Consider the following 18028-nt stretch of genomic DNA (forward strand, 5'->3'; position numbering starts at 1 on the left):
CCCCACCTTATATTGTCAAGGAAATCATTCAAGAACTCTCTTGATCCTCACAAAATCCATCTTGCACTTTTGCATGATCACATTATTCCTCTGCAAATATTGAATGCAAATAAACATATTCAAATTTACAGCATATTGAGATTAGGGTGCAAAAAAAACAAAACCTTAAAAACCAAGAGCAGACATGAAAAGCAAAGGCAGGAAGAAACATTCAGAGAGCGCAAAACCACTACAAAGGATGCCCCAGTGGGCTGACGGCTACGAGAGGAATCGTGAGCAGAATCAGCATTTCTAGAGGAAATGAAGGCGACGAGCCGCTTGCAGCGTTTGCGATGCAGTGATGGTGTAACAGCCGGGGAGACTGAGCTGCCTCGGAGAGCGGTCGGTCCTCGGTTAAGAGTGAAGAAGAAGAGGAGAAGATGCAAACGGGCCGGTCTCCGAGCTTGTCCCTGTGGGTGTTGACCCAGCTGCTGATGTAGAGGATGTGTGCACAGGTGCAGTCCCACAAGTTACCTGACAGATAGACAGAGATAAGGTTTCTCAAAGGCTCCAAAGTCCCATTCTCCACTGCTCTCAGCTGGTTGCACTTCAAACTCAATCTCTGGAGGTTTTCGAGTCCTCGAAATACATCCGGCTGCAGGTGACCCAGCTTGTTCCCGTCCAAGTTGAGATCTGTGAGCTTCGAGAGTCCGGCAAAGAGCTGGGGGTGTAAACTATTCAGGCTGTTGTTCTTTAGCAGAAGCTTGCGGAGGAAGTGGAGGGGATAGAAGGTGTCGAACGGGATGTCGCGGAGCTGATTGAAGCTCAACTTGAGCTCTTTAAGGCGGGTCAGCCCTACGAAGTCATCGGGAGACAGCTCCGAGATCCGGTTATTGTCCAGATTCAGTGTGTTAAGATGTGTTAGATTCCTGAACAGGCCTGTAGGAGGAAGGTTGGCTAAGTGGTTTTCATCAAGTCTTAGCTCTTTCAAACCTATGAGGTCTCTGAACTGGTCCGGGTGTAGAGAGGCGAGATGGTTGCGAGAGAGCTTCAGCGAAAGTAATCTCACCAAACCGTGGAAGACCGAGGGATGTAGAGACCTGATGTGGTTGTCATCGAGGTGTAGCTCCTTGAGGGCCCTCAGCTTGTGGAAAAGGCCTTTGGGAAGGTGCCTCAGAGTGTTGTACTCCAAGTACAGGCTCTGCAGTGACTTGAGCTTGTTGAACAGAGCAGGGTGGAGCTCCAGGATCCGGTTGTTCGACAGCTGTAGCTCCTTTAGTCTGGACAGCGAATCGAATACCCCGAGTGGTAGGGCGGAGATCTGATTCACGTCCAGCTGGAGTTCTTCTAGGTTGTTCAAATTGCTGAATACGTCCAAAGGAAGAGACGTCAGTCTGTTCCTGAACAAATCGAGTAACTTGAGGTTGATCAGGTCCTTGAAGACTTTTGAGGGAAGAGAATCTATGCGGTTGGAACTGAGGTCCAGCTCACTCAGCGCGCTCAGACCTCTCAGTGATCCCTCAGACAGAGTGGTCAGCTTGTTGTTGCTCAGGTCTAGATAAACCAGTTGGCCCAGTGAGAAGAAGCAATCCTCTGGAAGGCCGGTGAGGCTGTTCATCTGTAGATGCAGATACCTGAGCCTGTCCACATCCCTCAATGCCTCAGCTGGAACAGCGGCCAGCATGTTACCACTCAGGTCGAGCTGCTGGAGACCTGTTGCTCCTCTGAAGCTGAACTCTCCCACACTTGTGATTCTGTTCTTGGATAGAACGAGTTTCTCTAACACAGTGGAGTTCTTGAACACACCTTCCTCTATGTTTGTTATATTGTTATGGCTGAGGTGAAGTTCAGTGAGGGCGAACGCCCCCTCCAATCCACCAATCTGTAACATTTGAATCTGGTTGAAGTTCACATACAGCATCTTCAGATTAGCTAATCCGCGGAGGCATCCGATTGGTAGAGAGTCGATCTGGTTCTCACTCAGGTCCAGTAAGGTGAGAGCAGGGCAGTTTAGGAACTGACCAGCGTGTGGAGACCTCAGATCATTGTTGCGTAGGAAGAGCTTAGACAGCTTCGTCATATTGGGCCAAACTGGGTTGAGGGATAGGAAGACACTCAGCTGATTCTTAGTCAAGTCCAGAACCTACAGAATGTACAGGAAGGAGAGAAGACTGGTCTGTCATGTATAAATATTTACAAATATCACAAAAATAAACATCATTTTATCAGTGTAAGTCAAACTTGATGTTTCCTGGAAGCCTAAGGAGGCAAGTCTGTTTCAGACACGCCCACAGGACGGAAATTTGTTTTTTATAAGCAGAATTTCATAACGGAATGGTCATTGTTGCTTTTGCACATGTGATACGTAAAAAAAAGAGGTTATGTGCCGGACTATTTCTTGTCTGGGAGTAAATTCCTGGAGTCTCCGTTAGCTGCCTGACAACTGGTAGAAATAGTCAGACAATAAATTGTACTGATATAATAAAAAAATCGAGATATCGCGCATTAATTAGTGAGCTTGGGGTGTGCTGGCAGGCGGATTTAGTTAACATTGGACAGAGCCAGGCCAGCTGTTTCCCTCTGTTCCCTCTGGTCTTTGTGCTAAGCTAAGCTAACAGGCTGCCGTTTCACTATTTAGTGAAGCTCTCTTTTGCTTTAGGTCACCCGGGGGGGGCAGAAGACCTCCGAAACAAGCGAAACAGACATAGCCATACATGCAATTGCTTTATAAAGTCACGGTGTTTGCAAAATGTAGCCTATTTTACACATCTGGTGAATGAAGGTCTAATATTTACTCTACTTTTTTTACTTTTTTGCTCTCCACCAGAAATATCTGGTTCTTTATGTACTTGATGTTAGCTGGTCCCTAACTTTCTCTGTCTGCTGTGTGTTGCTTGGTACGTACGGTACAGTGGGTCTGTCCACTGACATGTAGTCATTTGATTCATTGCTGATATAAGAAATGTTGACTAGCGGACCACTGATTTCCTATCTCCCAGGCAGCCATTGTTTTCCATTCACCATGGTGAGCATTGAGAGGCGAAACCAATGGGAAACCACCAGTATGGTCCGTTAATGAAGGTTCAGTTTATCACTGTCTTGCTGCAGGAAATCAAAAGACACTTCAGGACATGGAACATTTTAACTCGGGCTTTCCTGCCGCAGGAGTCTCTAAACCAGTCGAGCCCTGCATCCTTTTCAAAAAGCATCACACACCGAGTACAGTTTCCAGGCCGCTGTGTGTTTCATACCTGCAGCTCGTCCAGCCCCCGCCTGGGTATTTCCTCTATCTCATTGTATGAGACGTACAGCTGCTCTGTGCTCTCCGGCAGCTCGGGGATCCGGTCCAGTCCTTTCTCCTGACACACGACAGTGGTCAGGTTGTGGAGACATTGGCAGGTTGGGGGGCAGGGGTCAGACGCCCACACCAAGAGGCCCAGGGAGGCCAAGGTGAAGGCTGCCAGCATGGTCGGCTACAGCTGAAAATGAACATGGAGCAGTGAGACCGTTCCAAAGTGTTTTGTACACACCGAACATGAAAAGTATGATTTCAAGTTTGCTTTGGTTTTGGAAAACAAGGTCTGAAAGAGAATAAGTAAGTTAGGCATCAGTTTTAAAAGTATTCTCTCTCGTATTTTGTCATGATTTGCTAATATAGATAAATTCATTTTATATACCTGAAGGAAACATTTATGAAATACATTGATTCATGATAATTAGTTGTTCTTGAAGAGTTTATTTTTGTATTGTACATTGCATCTATTGCAACACCTTTTAAGACTTTGGTTATTTACGAGAAACATTCAAATAGCTTCAAGATTTACATTTTTTGAGTCAAAAGTGTTCAATCACTTATTCAGTAAAATCATTTTCAACTGTTACTTTCCTTATTTATTCTCTTTTAAATCAAAACTTACCACTGATGACAAGGCAGTGCTTGAAGTCGTGTTCTGTTGCAGGGTGGTTTTGCTCAAAGCTGACTGTGCAGACGGTCTTGATACGTGACTGTAGAGGATGCTGTGTGAGATGCGTCTGTCTGTTGCAGAGGAAGTCTTGAAACGACTTTTCTTAGAACGACGTCAAAAACAAAGGGTCGGTCAAACCGATGTGGCAGCTGCACGGCACAGTTTCCGTCATACTTTAAGACGGAGACTAAAAAAAAAACACAGACTAACCACATCAGTAGGTTCATCACTAAATGACTTCTTCTTCCAGAGAAATGGAGACTCAATATGGAAGAGGCTTATTATAATGATAGTGACACCTACCCATAAACTTAATGGCTGTGTTTCTGTTTTGAGGTTTAAGAAGTCAGCCATCATGTCTTGACTCTGGAGATATTCTTTATTCTCATGCTACTCCATGTAGTTTACTATTGTGCTTTGTGTTTCATCACAGGACATGACTGTCATACTCATCACGGTGTATGAGGCTGGTCCTCTATAGCAACAAGAAGAGAACATCATTTTTGATTTAGAAAGGTCTCAACGTTTAACATTAAAACATTACTTATAATTTTAGAAATAATTGCTGCGTATGTGAAAGCTTTGAAGTTATTTAGTGTATGTGCTTATACTGTATGTGCTCTCGTTATGTCTGTCCCTTCCCTTCACCCACATTCTCTCTTCAGCCCCCTTCATTGCCTTTCTGACAGCCGTCCACCAGATGGCCTCAGACTGTCCCACTCGTCTCCACCTGCTCACCTGTTTCCACTTTCCCTCACAAGCCCTGCAGTACATTACCGGGGCCACTTCCTCTTAACCCCAGTCAGATTGTCACTGTGGGTTGTGCCTGTGCTTTCCAACCACCTGAACCTAAAACTGAACGTGAATTCCTCAATTCATGTTTATGAATTTTGACCTGTTCCTGACCTACTCACTTGTTTTGGATTTGTTTGTCCAAAATGTAACTTATTATGAACATCTGTGTTCTATTATATGACAATAAGTTAAAATTGAACTTAACTTGTGATAAAAACAACAATGCTTATAATACATTTTGACAAAGTACATCACAATCTTGACTTAATAATTCAAAATGTTTACCTACTATCTCAAACTTTTCACTTAGTATCTCATAATTTGGACATAGTGACATAAAGCTATATATTTTTTTCTTTATATTTTAATATTTGATATAAGATTGTTCACTTAGTATCTTGGTATTTGAACATGACATGAGTATTACATTTAAAAAAATATCTCACATCATTTTAACTTTATTTTCCCCGAGGGGAAAGCTTTCTTGCAGCTGTTTAAAACATAGAAGTCATAGAGAGTTGAGGTCAGTAAACAAGATAAAATACATCAAACAAGAATACATCATTAACTTTTCATCTACCCCCCCCAAGTGGATGTCTGTTTGAGGGTAAATTCCTGGCTTTAGGGGTTAAAGTTCAAATGATGCTGAGGTTTGGGTAAAAGTGGGGGTTAGCGTAGTCGCCGTGGGCTATGGAGTACATTGTGTCCATGAGGGTCCTCACAAGTGTCAAAGTACACAAACATGTGTTTGTTTGTGTGTTGATGTCCTCGGGGTCAGCATGAGACACCGGCTGGATCAATCCCTGCTGACGTGCTCGGATCAGCACAAATCACTAGCTGCTGCACACACGCACACACACACACACACACACACACACACACACAAAACCCAAATGTAAAAAGCAACAGAGACAGCCTCGCCCTCCTCCCTTCCTTTCCCATACTCCATTAGATATATTGACGATTCCACATCCATTGTTTTTTTTTTTATGATGATGCTAATGATGCTGGAGTAACACAGTGTTCAGAACCGGCTCTGCGATCCATGGAAATATGGACTGCTGCTCTGGTTGTTCTTTTCCAGCATTGATTCTCTCAGCGGTATCTCTGCCCTCCTGGTAAACATCTCCTCTTCCTCTGCCACCGTTCTCCAAAGTGAATCTGCTCGTCTGTCGATTCACCTGCTTGTTCCAGTACCAGCCTCTCAGTCCGAAGGGCATTTCGGGCCACTGAAGGTCTCAGTCTCAGACAAGGAAGTAGGTGTGCGAGGGAAAAGATGAGGCCCTGGGTTCGCTCCAACCGGTCCAGATCAGTTCAGGTAAGAATTCGAATCTATTCATGAATAAATTATATGAATTTGTGTGCTCAAGGGTGTGAATGCCTGACATTTTCAGCACGCTGATGAGTTTTTAGGGCTCTCCCCCCCCACCTGTTATAAGAAGCGAGAAGACAAGTGAGCCAGCTGGGGATAAGAAAGGTAGTGTTTGGTGTTAGAGTTTTGGTTTCATGAATCCCCAGAGATTCTGCAGATTTAAAACTTTACTGGCCATTTGTGCCTGTAAGTAGGATTCATTTTTATAGAATAAGCAAAGTAAGACAAAGGTTCTAGGCTGTAGTACGATCCAAAGCCACCAGTCTGAAAGAGAACGTGATCTTTTAAGTTAGTAATGGATCAATATGATGCTGGAACACTCATGTTTTGTGAGTTTATAGTTGTGCTGTAAGCAGAGTGTAGAACAGGATTCACATTTTTCTGTCCGGAATTGATAAACTGAATTTAACATATGCATGAAATCTGAGTAGATGTTTAGAACATTTTATTTTCTGGGCTTTGGTGCAATACAATTATCTTTTAAATAAGGCGTTGGAGAGCATGTTGGGTTCATGTTAAAACATGCAGGTCAGAGATCAGCCTCAGCTTCTAGAGATCCCCATTTTTGCTTCAGCGGGGCAGATTCACGGCTTGCTGATATGTGGAGTTGATCCCTCATATTCCAGGCTGAGGACAGCTTCTTTAACTAAGTCAGCTCACCACCCAGGGTCGCTGTTTCAATGGTGCTGCCAAATTAAAAAAGGTATAACACCTCTTTTTCTCTCATTTCAGTTTTTCAATATGTGTGACATGTGCATAGTATCAGGAGCTACAACATGAGATACATACCGCTGTGTTGTACCATTAATGCTTTCAGCTGTGGTGATTAGGCCTGCTGTTTAATTACTCTTGTAAGTTGTGAATAAGTGTTGGCTGAATTGTATTTAATGTGTTTAATTGTAATCCTGAAGCCAACAAACACCATGAGCTAGAGGCAGACGTCATTGTAGGACAACACCCTCACGCACACGCACACACACACACTCATACAATTCTGCATGAATGCAGTGATTGTGCCTTTAAGAACATGGGGATAAGGGTGGGTGAGGGATGTTTGTGTTTTGATGCTTTTGGAAATTTTGTGGGGTTTTTTCAACCAAAAACGGAAACATAAAACATATCTTTTTGAGCTCTAAACTGGTCTAGGTGCACACATCGACATATGTGATGAGCAACTTGATATTCAGCCAAATTGGGGAGACAAAGCGCCTAAAGGAGAAAGTAGAGTGCAGTGTTTTTGTGATTTTTAAGATTTGAATTTTTAATTCAAAGCTTCTTTGAAAAGTTACAAAACCAGCCGTTGAACTCTTATATAAGCCAGAGAGGGCGAATCAGAGGAAGTAGTGTTAAAAAGGGGGGCCTCTCGTTATGGGGCCTCACCCCCATCTCATCCACAGTGCTTTCTCGAGTCCTCACCTGACTGGTGTGTAGTGGAGTTAAAAAAAAATAAACAGGTGGTGTCCTCCAAATTTGAGCCAAAGAAAGACACATTTCTCTGTCACTGTAGGAGGAACCTTTGAACTGGAACAGACTTATTGACCAATAATGATGTATTCATGGTGCATAACAATAAACATAATAAGAGAAAACAAAAAGAGAGAAAACAATTACTGCAAAAGTCAAGAATCACACGAATAAAACAGAATGGTTTACAATAAGAAAATATAAAAATGTATAAAATATGTTTGTTAATCCAGGGAAGGGATTGTAATAATAATAGTAATAATTGTTGTAATAGCGATTTAAAAAATGGTAATAATAATAATAATAACAACAATAATAACAATCATCATTATCATAATTAAACTCTCTCTCTTGAAAGGATTTTAGCTACCAGGAGTCGATGATGATATATTAAGAGAAAAATATTGTTGTTTTCCAGTAGCATAGCAATAAAGTAAGAGAGTAAAGTGAAAAGAGAAAAAGAAAAGTACTGCCGAAGTAAAGATCAAAAATCAGATTTTAGCCACCAGGAGGCGGTAATGATACCATAGGACAGTGGTTCCCAAAGTGGGGGTCGCGACCCCTAGGGGGGGCGCGGTGGTACTACAGGGGGGTCGCGGCTTCATCACCAACCCACACACACAGACGCACACATACACCGGTAAAACAATATAAAATAACCGACGTGACATGCACTGTGTTCCAACCACGCCACCAGAGCGGCTCATGTCACAGACCGACTGTGGCAAAACCAGCGAGAGCGAGAGCGAGCGCGCGCCCGAGCGAGAGAGCGCGAACGAGCGAGGGAGAGAGAGAGTGAGGGAGCGCGAACGAGAGAGAGACACACAGCGACACAGAGCGAGAAAGATACGGAGCGACAGAGAAAGATAAAGATAAGAGAAGGAAGTATGTACAAAGATGGACAGATTTGTGACTGGTCTAAAGCGCAAAAATATTTTATACAGTTCATGCATTATAATGCAATTCATTAAAAACCAAGACAAATTTGGGGTCGGGTTGCGGGGGGGGGGGGGTCGTCCAATGTTCCTATATCATCAAAGGGGGTCTTGACAGAAAAAGTTTGGGAACCACTGCCATAGGAGAAAGAAACAGGAGTTGTTTACCATGAGACGTTGTCATGAAAATAACAGATGCCATTTTATTATTGTTTATGTGCATCTAAAACTGTCAAAACAGTAAAAAAGTCGTCATTCGTTCAATTGTTTATTGACTTTAAACACAATAAAATGCTGGTTTCGAGTTATGAAACTCGGAAGCACGGATTCAATGAGTACTTGAAGGCAGCATTGGGCGAGAGGGAGGAGAGAAAGGGCTGTGCATGTGCGCGTGCGCGGACATCGACGCAGCTCTGCCTATGAGCAACCTCTTATATATATATATTATTACTGCTGACGTCACTCTCCCTCCCCGTTTCTCTGTGTTTTTTCGGAAGGCGAAGGGAGGGATCCCGTTTTCTTACGTCTTTTTCGCAAAACAAACTAATGTTTCCGGGGAGACTTATCGTGTTCCTCCGCTGCTCATCCGGGAGACTTTTCATTCACCGCTAAAGCTGTTGGAACCAAACCGAATGAGACGCGTTCAGGGCGGACCGGGCTGAGTGGAACGAGCCGGAGAGACCGGCTGCACATCCGCCGCTTTCTGCAATTCAACCGCAATTTGCCGTTCGTTTTTTACCCCAAAGGCTCCGTACACCTGTCGGTGTTTTGAAATGCGGCCTCACACGGTCCCCGGTTCCGTGTCCGTGACTACTTTTCCCGTGGAAGCCGCCGTTTTAACGAATGTCACCCAGAACAATCACATTAGCTAACCTTAGCTAACAGGAAAACAGAAACTCCCCCTTTTTTCTCCCCTCAACTCAGCCCGCTGTGGTCGCACAGAGCCGACGGCCGGGTTTTAAACCCTCACCGGTCTTTATGGTTAAGTTTAGCTTCTTTTCCCAACACGAGACCGATGCAGCTGAACGTAAACCGATGCCCACCGGGATTGTTTTTATTAACGAGCCAGCCAGTGTCCCCCGAAATGGTACGAGAGCGTCTGGGTAGGATTGGGGGAAAGTGAGAGGCTAGTAAGGGGGGGGGGTCCGTCTGGGCTGGTTTTTGTTTTTTCTTCAGAAGAGTCTAGGTCTGAACCAACAACACCAGACAGACACGATGTGGATGTAGTTTATTATTCTTTTTTTAACGCATCAATTTAAGCTGGACTTAACTGTCTCTGTGCTGCCTTCACGGACCGTGACAATGAGGATTGTATGAGAAGTGAGGCTGTTTTTCCCCCATGGTGTGACTGACGGCCAGTCTAATCTGGGGTGTGTGTTGTTTTTTTTAAACCCAGTGTGAACACAAACCTACAGCCCGCATATTTTTCTCTTGGACGAAGAAGAAGCAGCGCACTCAGGGACTAAACATGTCTGTCCGCACGGCACTGCCCGCGAACGAGCGGAACCCGGACCATGTAAGTAGAGACGTGTATTTGTCACCCTCAGCAGCAGGAATAGGTAACCATGAGGTGTTGTGATTATAATACCTCCTCCACCCTCAGGCCCTGAGATTAGTGTGCCATGTGCAAAGAGCAGCTGCAATCAAGCAAAGGCGGAACACACCCGCTAATCTCCCGTTAGCTCATGTGGGACGGATTGCAATTGGAAACACAGGATGGGGGAACATGGGGAGGGAGATGGGGGAGGTTTGGGTGCCTTGGACTGAGTGCAGAGCCGCGTGTGTGTGCGTGTTACATTAATTACTCATGCACATGCAAAATGCACACATTTAATCAATGAGTTGCCTTTTAAAAAATCGTTCACCTCCTTCCCCTACCGGTGTCTTCAGTGCGCATGTTTGTCCCCCCACCAGTCCAGCTGATCAATAATTAATGCATCTGATGCAAGGCCACCCAAAGCTCTCCACACCCATCCTGCCCTGCACCCACCCCTCCTCCTGTTCTCTGCCACTCCATCACCTCACATCCAGCTCTTCACCTTGGCGCCCCACCCCCTCCTCCCCAGTTCCGCCTTTTAATGAGTCAAAGGCAGCTTAGTGGGCAGCCTGATATTGCAAAAATCTGCTGTGTCAGGCTAGCCTGGTGTTTGTCCTGCTGATGTTTTTCTGTGTCTGGGAGACAGAACTTGAAAGCATTTCACAGTGTTTCTCCTGTAGGGATTATTTGTTAGGATGTGAGCCTCTCTTAATTAATATCCCTCCACCACACATTGACATCAGTAGTGCAGCCGCAGGGAGACTCCCCACCTTTTTTGTTTTAATCTCAAGGGCACCTGGCTCAACAAACCAGCCTAAAATACCAGCCACTCGTTTGGATTTGGAGCTCTCAAGAATACTTCCCCACTAATTGTATTTAAAGGACGTGTCGTCCTGATCCCCGTCCCTGTGTGTGGTTTCTAGATGTTGCACTGTGTCTCGTGTGACATTGTAACCAGTAGTGCTGACTCACAGTTGGGCTGGATTCCTGGGCTATTCGACAGTGACCTTTTTACCACAGCTGCGTCATTTACAGTAATATTGTGGGTGGGAACACTCCAACTCCAATTGTTACAGCTAGGCGATTATTGCCTCTGGCTCTTCCCAGGACCCAGAAGCACCTATAGAGGTGGCAGAATCCAGGAGGTGTTCCCATCCTAACGTGTTGTGGGTGGTTTGGACAGTTTGTGTCAGGCCACACCCAAAGTCTATTCCACATTCTGAGCAGGCTGTCGCCGTTATACGTCTCTCTCCTCCTGTTTAGTAACCGGGGGAGCGATGAAACAGTTTCTCCTGAACAGAGCAGAGCAGTAAAGCAATAGCTGTGCCAATTAAATGCTTGATGCACTTCCATTTTTGGTTGAGGAGTTAGATCGTGGTTGAGATGACGGAAAGCAGGATAAGTTTAGCAATCGTGTGATTAACACCTGTAGCAGTTTATTTAGTTGCCTCCCTTATTATGGTGCATTGATTTGTCACCAGGCTGGTAGAGGAGTAAACTGTTTGTCTGTGAGCCAGACAGCAGAAGTGATGGCTGTGCTGGCTCAGCCACAAGCCAGTCTTGTTAGCTCCCTCACCATGGCAACCACAGGGGGGAGGGGGGGGGTCCTCCATATTACCCCTTCCCTTCCCTCACCCGCCCTCGTCCATCTCAGCAAACGCAACACAGACATGAAAGCGAGCGTGTTGACACCGGGTCTGTCGTGATGTGTTGTGTGATATGTTCTATTGGGAAGCTTTCTCTGAACTGTTCTGCTTCCTGGCAGCTCGTCTTCTTGCCGATTTGAGGCTGTTTCAACATTTGAACGATGGCTCGTCTCTCTCTCTCGCTCTCGCTCTGGGTTCAAACGAGGCTGAAGTCTCACTGTATTCCTTCATTTAGCTTTAGAGCTAATTCACGAGGTTTAATGTATCACTTAAGAACAGTCTCTAAAACTGTTACATATGAGCCCTTGGTGCTTTCTTGGTGTGTCAAATTGAGTAAATGTGTTTTTATTTTGAGCTTAATGTAGAATTGTTTGCAGGTATTAATGTAGAGTAGTGTTTGAGAGCTGTAGAAGTCAGAAGAAAGACAAAATACGAGTAAATAGAAGTGGGATGCACGGCATGTGTACACGCAGGAACATGTCGGTACATGTGATGTGACGCACACGTGTTGAGCGTGTGATGCAGAAAGGGAATGTAGTGTCCTAACCTCCTGCAGAACGGGGGGGCATCATGCACACAGCTAGACCCAAGATCTTCATCACCCGTCGGCTTTGTCTTCCTCCGAGATCGTTTTTTTTTTTCCGCGTTATAATTCAGTCGCAGCACTCGTGGCACCAGAGCCAGAGCTGTTCACACCAGCGTGTTGGTATTATTGAATCCTGTTGGACTGCATCTTTTTTTCATGACAGAGAACAAATGATGCTGGCTTTAATATGCATCAGACAATTACCATTTAAAAAATGCATCGAACCTGCACAATGCCACGATCATCATCGTATCATCATCCTCACAAGAAACCCAATGCCAGTGTTCATGTTTTATCCTAAAAACAGTTCATAGAAACTGGAAAAACGCAAGGTTGTCATGTTAAAACAAGGCTGTTTGCTCTTTTTCACATGAGGAGAAAACATTTGTGTGATTTTATATATATATTATATAAGTACATTTCTCAAAGTTAACTGACTTAGTAAACATCTATCATGAAAACATGTGTGTTTTATATTTTTGCTGTGAGATCAAGTGTGTTTGTCGAGGTTCTACGAATGAGGAAGAAACATTGAGTCAGTTCTTTAAAGCTCTCGTGTTGCGTTTGCACTTCCTGGGTCATCAGACTCCAGTGTAGGTGAGAGTGAACCATGTGGTGGTGAAGCTGAGAATATAGTCAGTGAAGATCCTCAACCAGGGGAATAGACAAACTATTTAGTGTGTGTGTGTGTGTGTGTGTGTGTGTGTGTGTGTGTGTGAGAGAGCGCGAGTGAGTGAGTAAAGAGGAAGTTGTGTTTAAGGTGTGGGTGAGTGCTTGTGTGCACATGTACAGCTGTATGCTCTTGAGAAAAAAAAGTCTTTCAGTGTATCACCGTGGGGCAGAGCGAGGCTTTTGTGTTTCCACCCCTCTGGACGAGCCAAAAAATTCATGAGCTCGCTGTCCTGACTTGTGAAAAAGATGGCGTCCACCTCCGGGGCCCCCACGCGATGGCATTGCTTTCGCCCCACATACACACCACATGTAAAACAGCCTCGGGGCTTTTAATCATCTAGTTCGCTGAGGCCAAGTGAACCGTGCTTGATCGGTATAAAATGAGGCCGGTAGATATCAGAAGACCTACATGGTGCCTCGCTTGACGTGCGCTGCGTTGTTCACTGGCTGAACCCAACCCCAAGGTGTTTTTTGGCGTTTCGGGTGTGACAGTAGCCCAAAGGTCAGAGAAGTGGGTCAGTAGTAGGGAAAGGTCCCGCCTTTAATCCTCCAGAGAAGTGACTGAGGCCCTGTCCACATTACTCCGTTTTTACTCCGTATTTGCTACGTTTACACTGAGCGGCCACACTACGCCGGAGTTTTGGAGCACCCTAAACTGAGGAATCTGAAAACTCCGCCGAGGTTGGAGGTATTTGAGAACTCCGGGGTTGCGTTTGCGTGTGGACGGTCGTATACGGATGTGCTTCGAAAAAATTACGCCCACACCCGTGTTCGCTACTGGATTGGTTCTTGGCAACCATGACGTCTCCGTCCCTGATTCGTCACACTCACTATCACGTGACCCGTACCCGGAAGAAAACAAACTGGGCTACCAGCGATTCATTTCAACATGGATAACTAATTGCAAGCGTTGCTGCTAGCACAACAGCTACATGATGTTGCTGCTAGCACAACAGCTAGCAGCTGTTGTGCAGTAAAAGTCTGCATTTCTGTGGAGGAAGCAGCTGTTATTGGAGTGATTAGCGAGCGGCGTGACCGTCATCAGCCCTATGGAGCAGCTCGTTGTTTTTAGATTCTAATGACAAGACATGCTGCTCTAACGTTTTACTTCTTCCGTTTGGTAGCCTTGAGAGACCTTAGTCTGTAAGTATGTATTTATGAAGCATGAAAAGATGTACGTAGATATATTCTATTCGCGTGTTTAGTATAACATTTGTGTTGTATTAAATGCTAATCGCGGTTAGCGTTTCTCCATTGGCAGTAATGTTAAAATTAGCTTAGAAGCTAGCTAGGCGGACATGTTACATGCTGGCTATATCATGGATTGTTGTTTTGTATTCATGTAATGTGTACAGGGACAGTTTGTAAAGCCATATTTCATATTGTGTTTCCACAGTTTTACAAATAAGAAAGATTCACACTGAAGTCTTGAAACTCTTCTATGGATTCCATGGTCTTTATTTCACGGATCTACTGTTAGCGATCTGCTAAGCTTTCCTGCACGAAGCAAGAGCAGAATAGAGTGAGAGACGTGTGTTGACTGCATTGATGGACCCATATTCTAGTAAACGTTTACGTGTAAGTGTTGATTTTAAAGTAAATTTGATGTGAAAGAGAGAGAGAGAGAGAGCGAGAGACCCGCAGCTCTGTAACTACGTCTGAAAAATAAAACTTCTAAAACTTTCCACGAACTGTGTCTGTTTGAGTTTATAGAGGGAGATTTTAGAGGAAGATCTTAAGTATCAAATACAACCTTTCATTATTAAAGACTACTTTATTACTCTGTCATATTTTTTTTTTTTTTAACTAAGCAAGCAATCTACTTCCTGTTTACACCGTCACGCGCATGCCCAGTGTACGTTAATGGTCACGTGCTGTCCGCCTTCGAAGGCTGCCGTGTGGACGCAGATCAACTCGAGAATGATGCTGAAACTCCCGTGTGGACGGAGATCGTTTCTATTTGACAAATCTGCATCCAAGGAGAAACGGAGTAATGTGGACAGGGTCTTAGTTACCTTCTATTTTAGCCGTAACAGCTACTGCCGAGGTGCCCGTGAGCAAGGGGCTGTGCTCAGTGGGCAAACGGAGGTCGCGCTGAGCAGATTCAGCCGTAAAAGTCTGAAAGTGACGCGGGGCAGTGCTGGGAAAAGAGCTTAAGAGATTTAGCGGACCTCCCTGTAAATGGCTTGCTCAACAGCACAGCAGGGGCAGGTTTTTAGGGAAATGTAAGTCTTTACTTTCCCAGCTCAGATTGGTATTGCTGTCTTAAATACCGTCTTAGATTCTCTCCTTTTTTTTATGCATTGCACTTTTCCCAAAATCGCTTCCCATCACTCAGTCGTCTTCTTCCTCGGAGTGAATGTAGATGACCTTCTGTAGGTGGCGCTCTTTTTTTCATTTGTATTTGTGTGCTTGCTGGTCAACTACCTACTAGGTCTTTAATTCTTCCAAATAACACGTACATTTGTCTAAAGTTTAAGCAGCTCTATATATGTCTGTGTCTTTGTGTTTGTGTAAGAAAAAGTATTTCAGCGGTCCAGTTTCTAACATGTCTCAGTAAGCCAGCCAAATTAAATGAAAATCAGGATTGGCCTTATGAAGGTTCAAAACAAAGGACCACAGCTTTGGATGCAGGATAAAGAGGCCAAATCTCAGTGTGTCGGATAAACACTTAATAATTAATTCAACGTTCTGGGCATTTGGTACAAACATAACTGGCGGATTTCTATCTGCACAAATGGTTTTCCTGCCAGCTATTATGTAATTCTAGTTAAGAGGCTGGTCGGAGACCGGTGCCGAACAGGTGGCGTTTACTGGAGATCAGGCTACCATGTGAAGAATGACGCTGTTCACAGAGCCCCTGTTAACTGCCTCACACACACACACACACACACATACACACAATCACAAAAACAAACCGTCTGGCGGGTATAAAGGGACATTGAGGCTCACAGTCACGGCGCACACAGTCGGCTCATTGTGTCCATAGTGTAAGGTGGCTCTTCAGGTGTCGGCTTACCGTCCCGTGTCTCTCTGAGCTACTGCCCATGCAGACACAGCATCTGCTCGTCCCGTTCTCTTTAGTGTGTTTGCGTCTGCAGCGTGATGTTGTTGTCTGCTCAGCAGCTCTGTGAAGCTAGGATGAAGATTATTACATGCGTTTTTTATTTATGTCACAATTATGGGGCATCCGCTGCATCTCGCCTGGCGAGACGGTTTACAATAAGACTGTATGTAAGTAGTCATTGTGACATCACACATTAGTTTGTGGACTGCAGTTTTGAAGCCTTGAGTTCGCCGTTATGGCCGTCGCCAGCTTTTTGAAACCAGTGAACTGAAGTGACCACATTTGGACTGCAGCGGAGTGACGTAGAGTATACGGCTCTGGTAGCGACCTGTCAATCACAGTAAGCTCGCCCTAAAGCATACTCTGCTTTATGGTCTATTTGACTCTAAATGGACCATAATTTACTAAATGAACATCATGCTGTATTGAAGAAGACTTGGAACTATAGATTGAGACCATAAACTCATGTTCACAATGTTTACTGAGGGAATAAATCAAGTGAGAAGTAGAGTCATTTTTTCATAGACTTCTATACAACCAGACTTCTTTTTGCAACCAGAGTCGCCGCAAGTTTTGAATGCAAGTTTTAAGACACTTTCACATCTGCTTCACTTCTCAAAGCTGGATGGTGCCGCCTGGTTCACTCATGTTAACGTTGCACTCCGAAATACAGATCTCCAGGTTTTAACGTCAAAAGAATAACATGTTCAATAGTCTGACCAGTGCTACCATACAATATACACACATAACACACTTTCCCAGAACCCATAACAGTCCCTAAGCTTTGCCCCTAGAGTCCCCCCACCTTCACAGTACAAACACCCATAACACCATCAGCCCTCCGCCCTCTAGCAGCCCACATAACATAGTTACCTCCCACCATCTAATGCAGCCTCAGGTCTGCAGTGCCCCCTGGAGAAACCTCGCCTCACGCCGCAAGGCAGCCAGCGTCCGGCCAGCGTAGACTTGGCACTTCTTTATGACGCCGACAGCAGCTCGCCCGGGTACGGTAATGACCCGTGCCTCTAACCAGACAGAGCAGCGCAGCGGACAACCACAGTGGCTGCAGGGCCTTGTTTCATGTTGTTAAGTCTGAGCTTAATGTGATACAGACAGTATCATGTTGTGGTCTGTGTGTGTGTGTGTGTGTGTGTGTGGTAATGTTCTTGCCGTCACTGTTTCTGTCCATTAGCTGCTGCAGGCCGAAGCTCTGCAGAGTCCTTTAGACGCGGAGCATTTTGAGTTAGAATGTGCTTCATCGTCTTAATAGCTTCCTGCGGCAGACAGACTTGTGATCTCAATCAGCTAAACCTTAAATAATTATGGTGAGAGGTTGGGTCAGACTGAAGTGGCTGACTGGGCAGAGGCAAAGACTGAGCGTGGAGAATGGTAGAGGAGGGAGTGGCTGAAGGTTTAGAGTATATTTATTATGCAGTGAAATGAACGAGAGGATTCAACCGACTTTATGAATATGTCGAAACTGGTTTTACAGGTACGGAGATAATTTACAGAGCAGAGAGAGGAGTGAGAGTAAAAATCCAGTAAAAGTATAAAAACCTGTGTCAGGGGCGACTAGACTCAGGGAGACTTTACTTTATTACTCTTATTATCGTCATTGTTGTTGTTTTTATATGATACTAAATTGGCCGAATCCTGGGAATTATTCCTTAACGTTACAATAAAAAGACATGAAAAGAGAAAAATCTTTGAAGGGAAATTTTGATTTCAAACAACTTCATTTTTGTAGTGCAGGGATAAATAAGCTGATCGCTGACTGTGCGTTTCTTGCCCCCGTCAGTCGTCATTTTGGGAATGTTGCCCCGATGTCATCACAGCAGTTATTGTGGTGAGTACAGTGTTATCATTACCGGTGGAAACGTTGGCCAAAAATCAGATATCATTTTCTTATTTGTGATATAAAAGAACATCCTGGCTCTTTTTGCACTAAAAAAAACGTATCTCGGAGCGCCCAGTGAGGCCGGGGTTTACAGCACGGATCGTTCCAGAGAG

General features: G+C 44.7%; 2 protein-coding genes across 5 annotated transcripts in view; one reads left to right on the plus strand and one right to left on the minus strand.

Annotated features, from left to right (window-relative positions):
* Positions 1 to 112: 112 nt before the first annotated feature.
* On the minus strand, positions 113 to 3446 carry LOC142971515 (uncharacterized). Its single transcript, XM_076112081.1, has 2 exons — positions 3231 to 3446; positions 113 to 2122 (listed from the first exon to the last, which is right to left on the minus strand). Exons 1-2 carry the CDS (start codon positions 3444 to 3446, stop codon positions 230 to 232), a joined length of 2109 nt encoding a protein of 702 aa, XP_075968196.1. The 3' UTR covers positions 113 to 229.
* Positions 3447 to 8928: 5482 nt separating this feature from the next.
* The window catches only part of mark4b (MAP/microtubule affinity-regulating kinase 4b), a 53277-nt gene continuing 44177 nt past the window's right edge, over positions 8929 to 18028 (plus strand). Inside the window, exon 1 of one of the 4 annotated variants that reach the window (XM_076111954.1) lies at positions 8929 to 10026. In XM_076111954.1, coding sequence (XP_075968069.1) covers positions 9979 to 10026 — 48 coding nt within the window. In that variant the 5' untranslated portion in view covers positions 8929 to 9978. The remainder of the gene's footprint in view (positions 10027 to 18028) is intronic. The other 3 variants (XM_076111955.1, XM_076111952.1, XM_076111953.1) reach the window with 3 other exon arrangements.

The sequence above is a fragment of the Anarhichas minor genome, unplaced genomic scaffold (assembly GCF_050575085.1).
Source record: "Anarhichas minor isolate MPS153535 unplaced genomic scaffold, ASM5057508v1 ptg000046l, whole genome shotgun sequence".
Classification (NCBI taxonomy): domain Eukaryota; kingdom Metazoa; phylum Chordata; class Actinopteri; order Perciformes; family Anarhichadidae; genus Anarhichas; species Anarhichas minor.

Bases quoted from the DNA above. Each gene is read 5' to 3' on its own strand.
- LOC142971515 (XM_076112081.1), bottom strand. From the start codon at position 3,446: ATGCTGGCAGCCTTCACCTTGGCCTCCCTGGGCCTCTTGGTGTGGGCG. The intron at 2,123-3,230 runs GTATGAAACACA...TACATTCTGTAG, and splicing joins GGGGGCTGGACGAGCTGCAG to GTTCTGGACTTGACTAAGAA.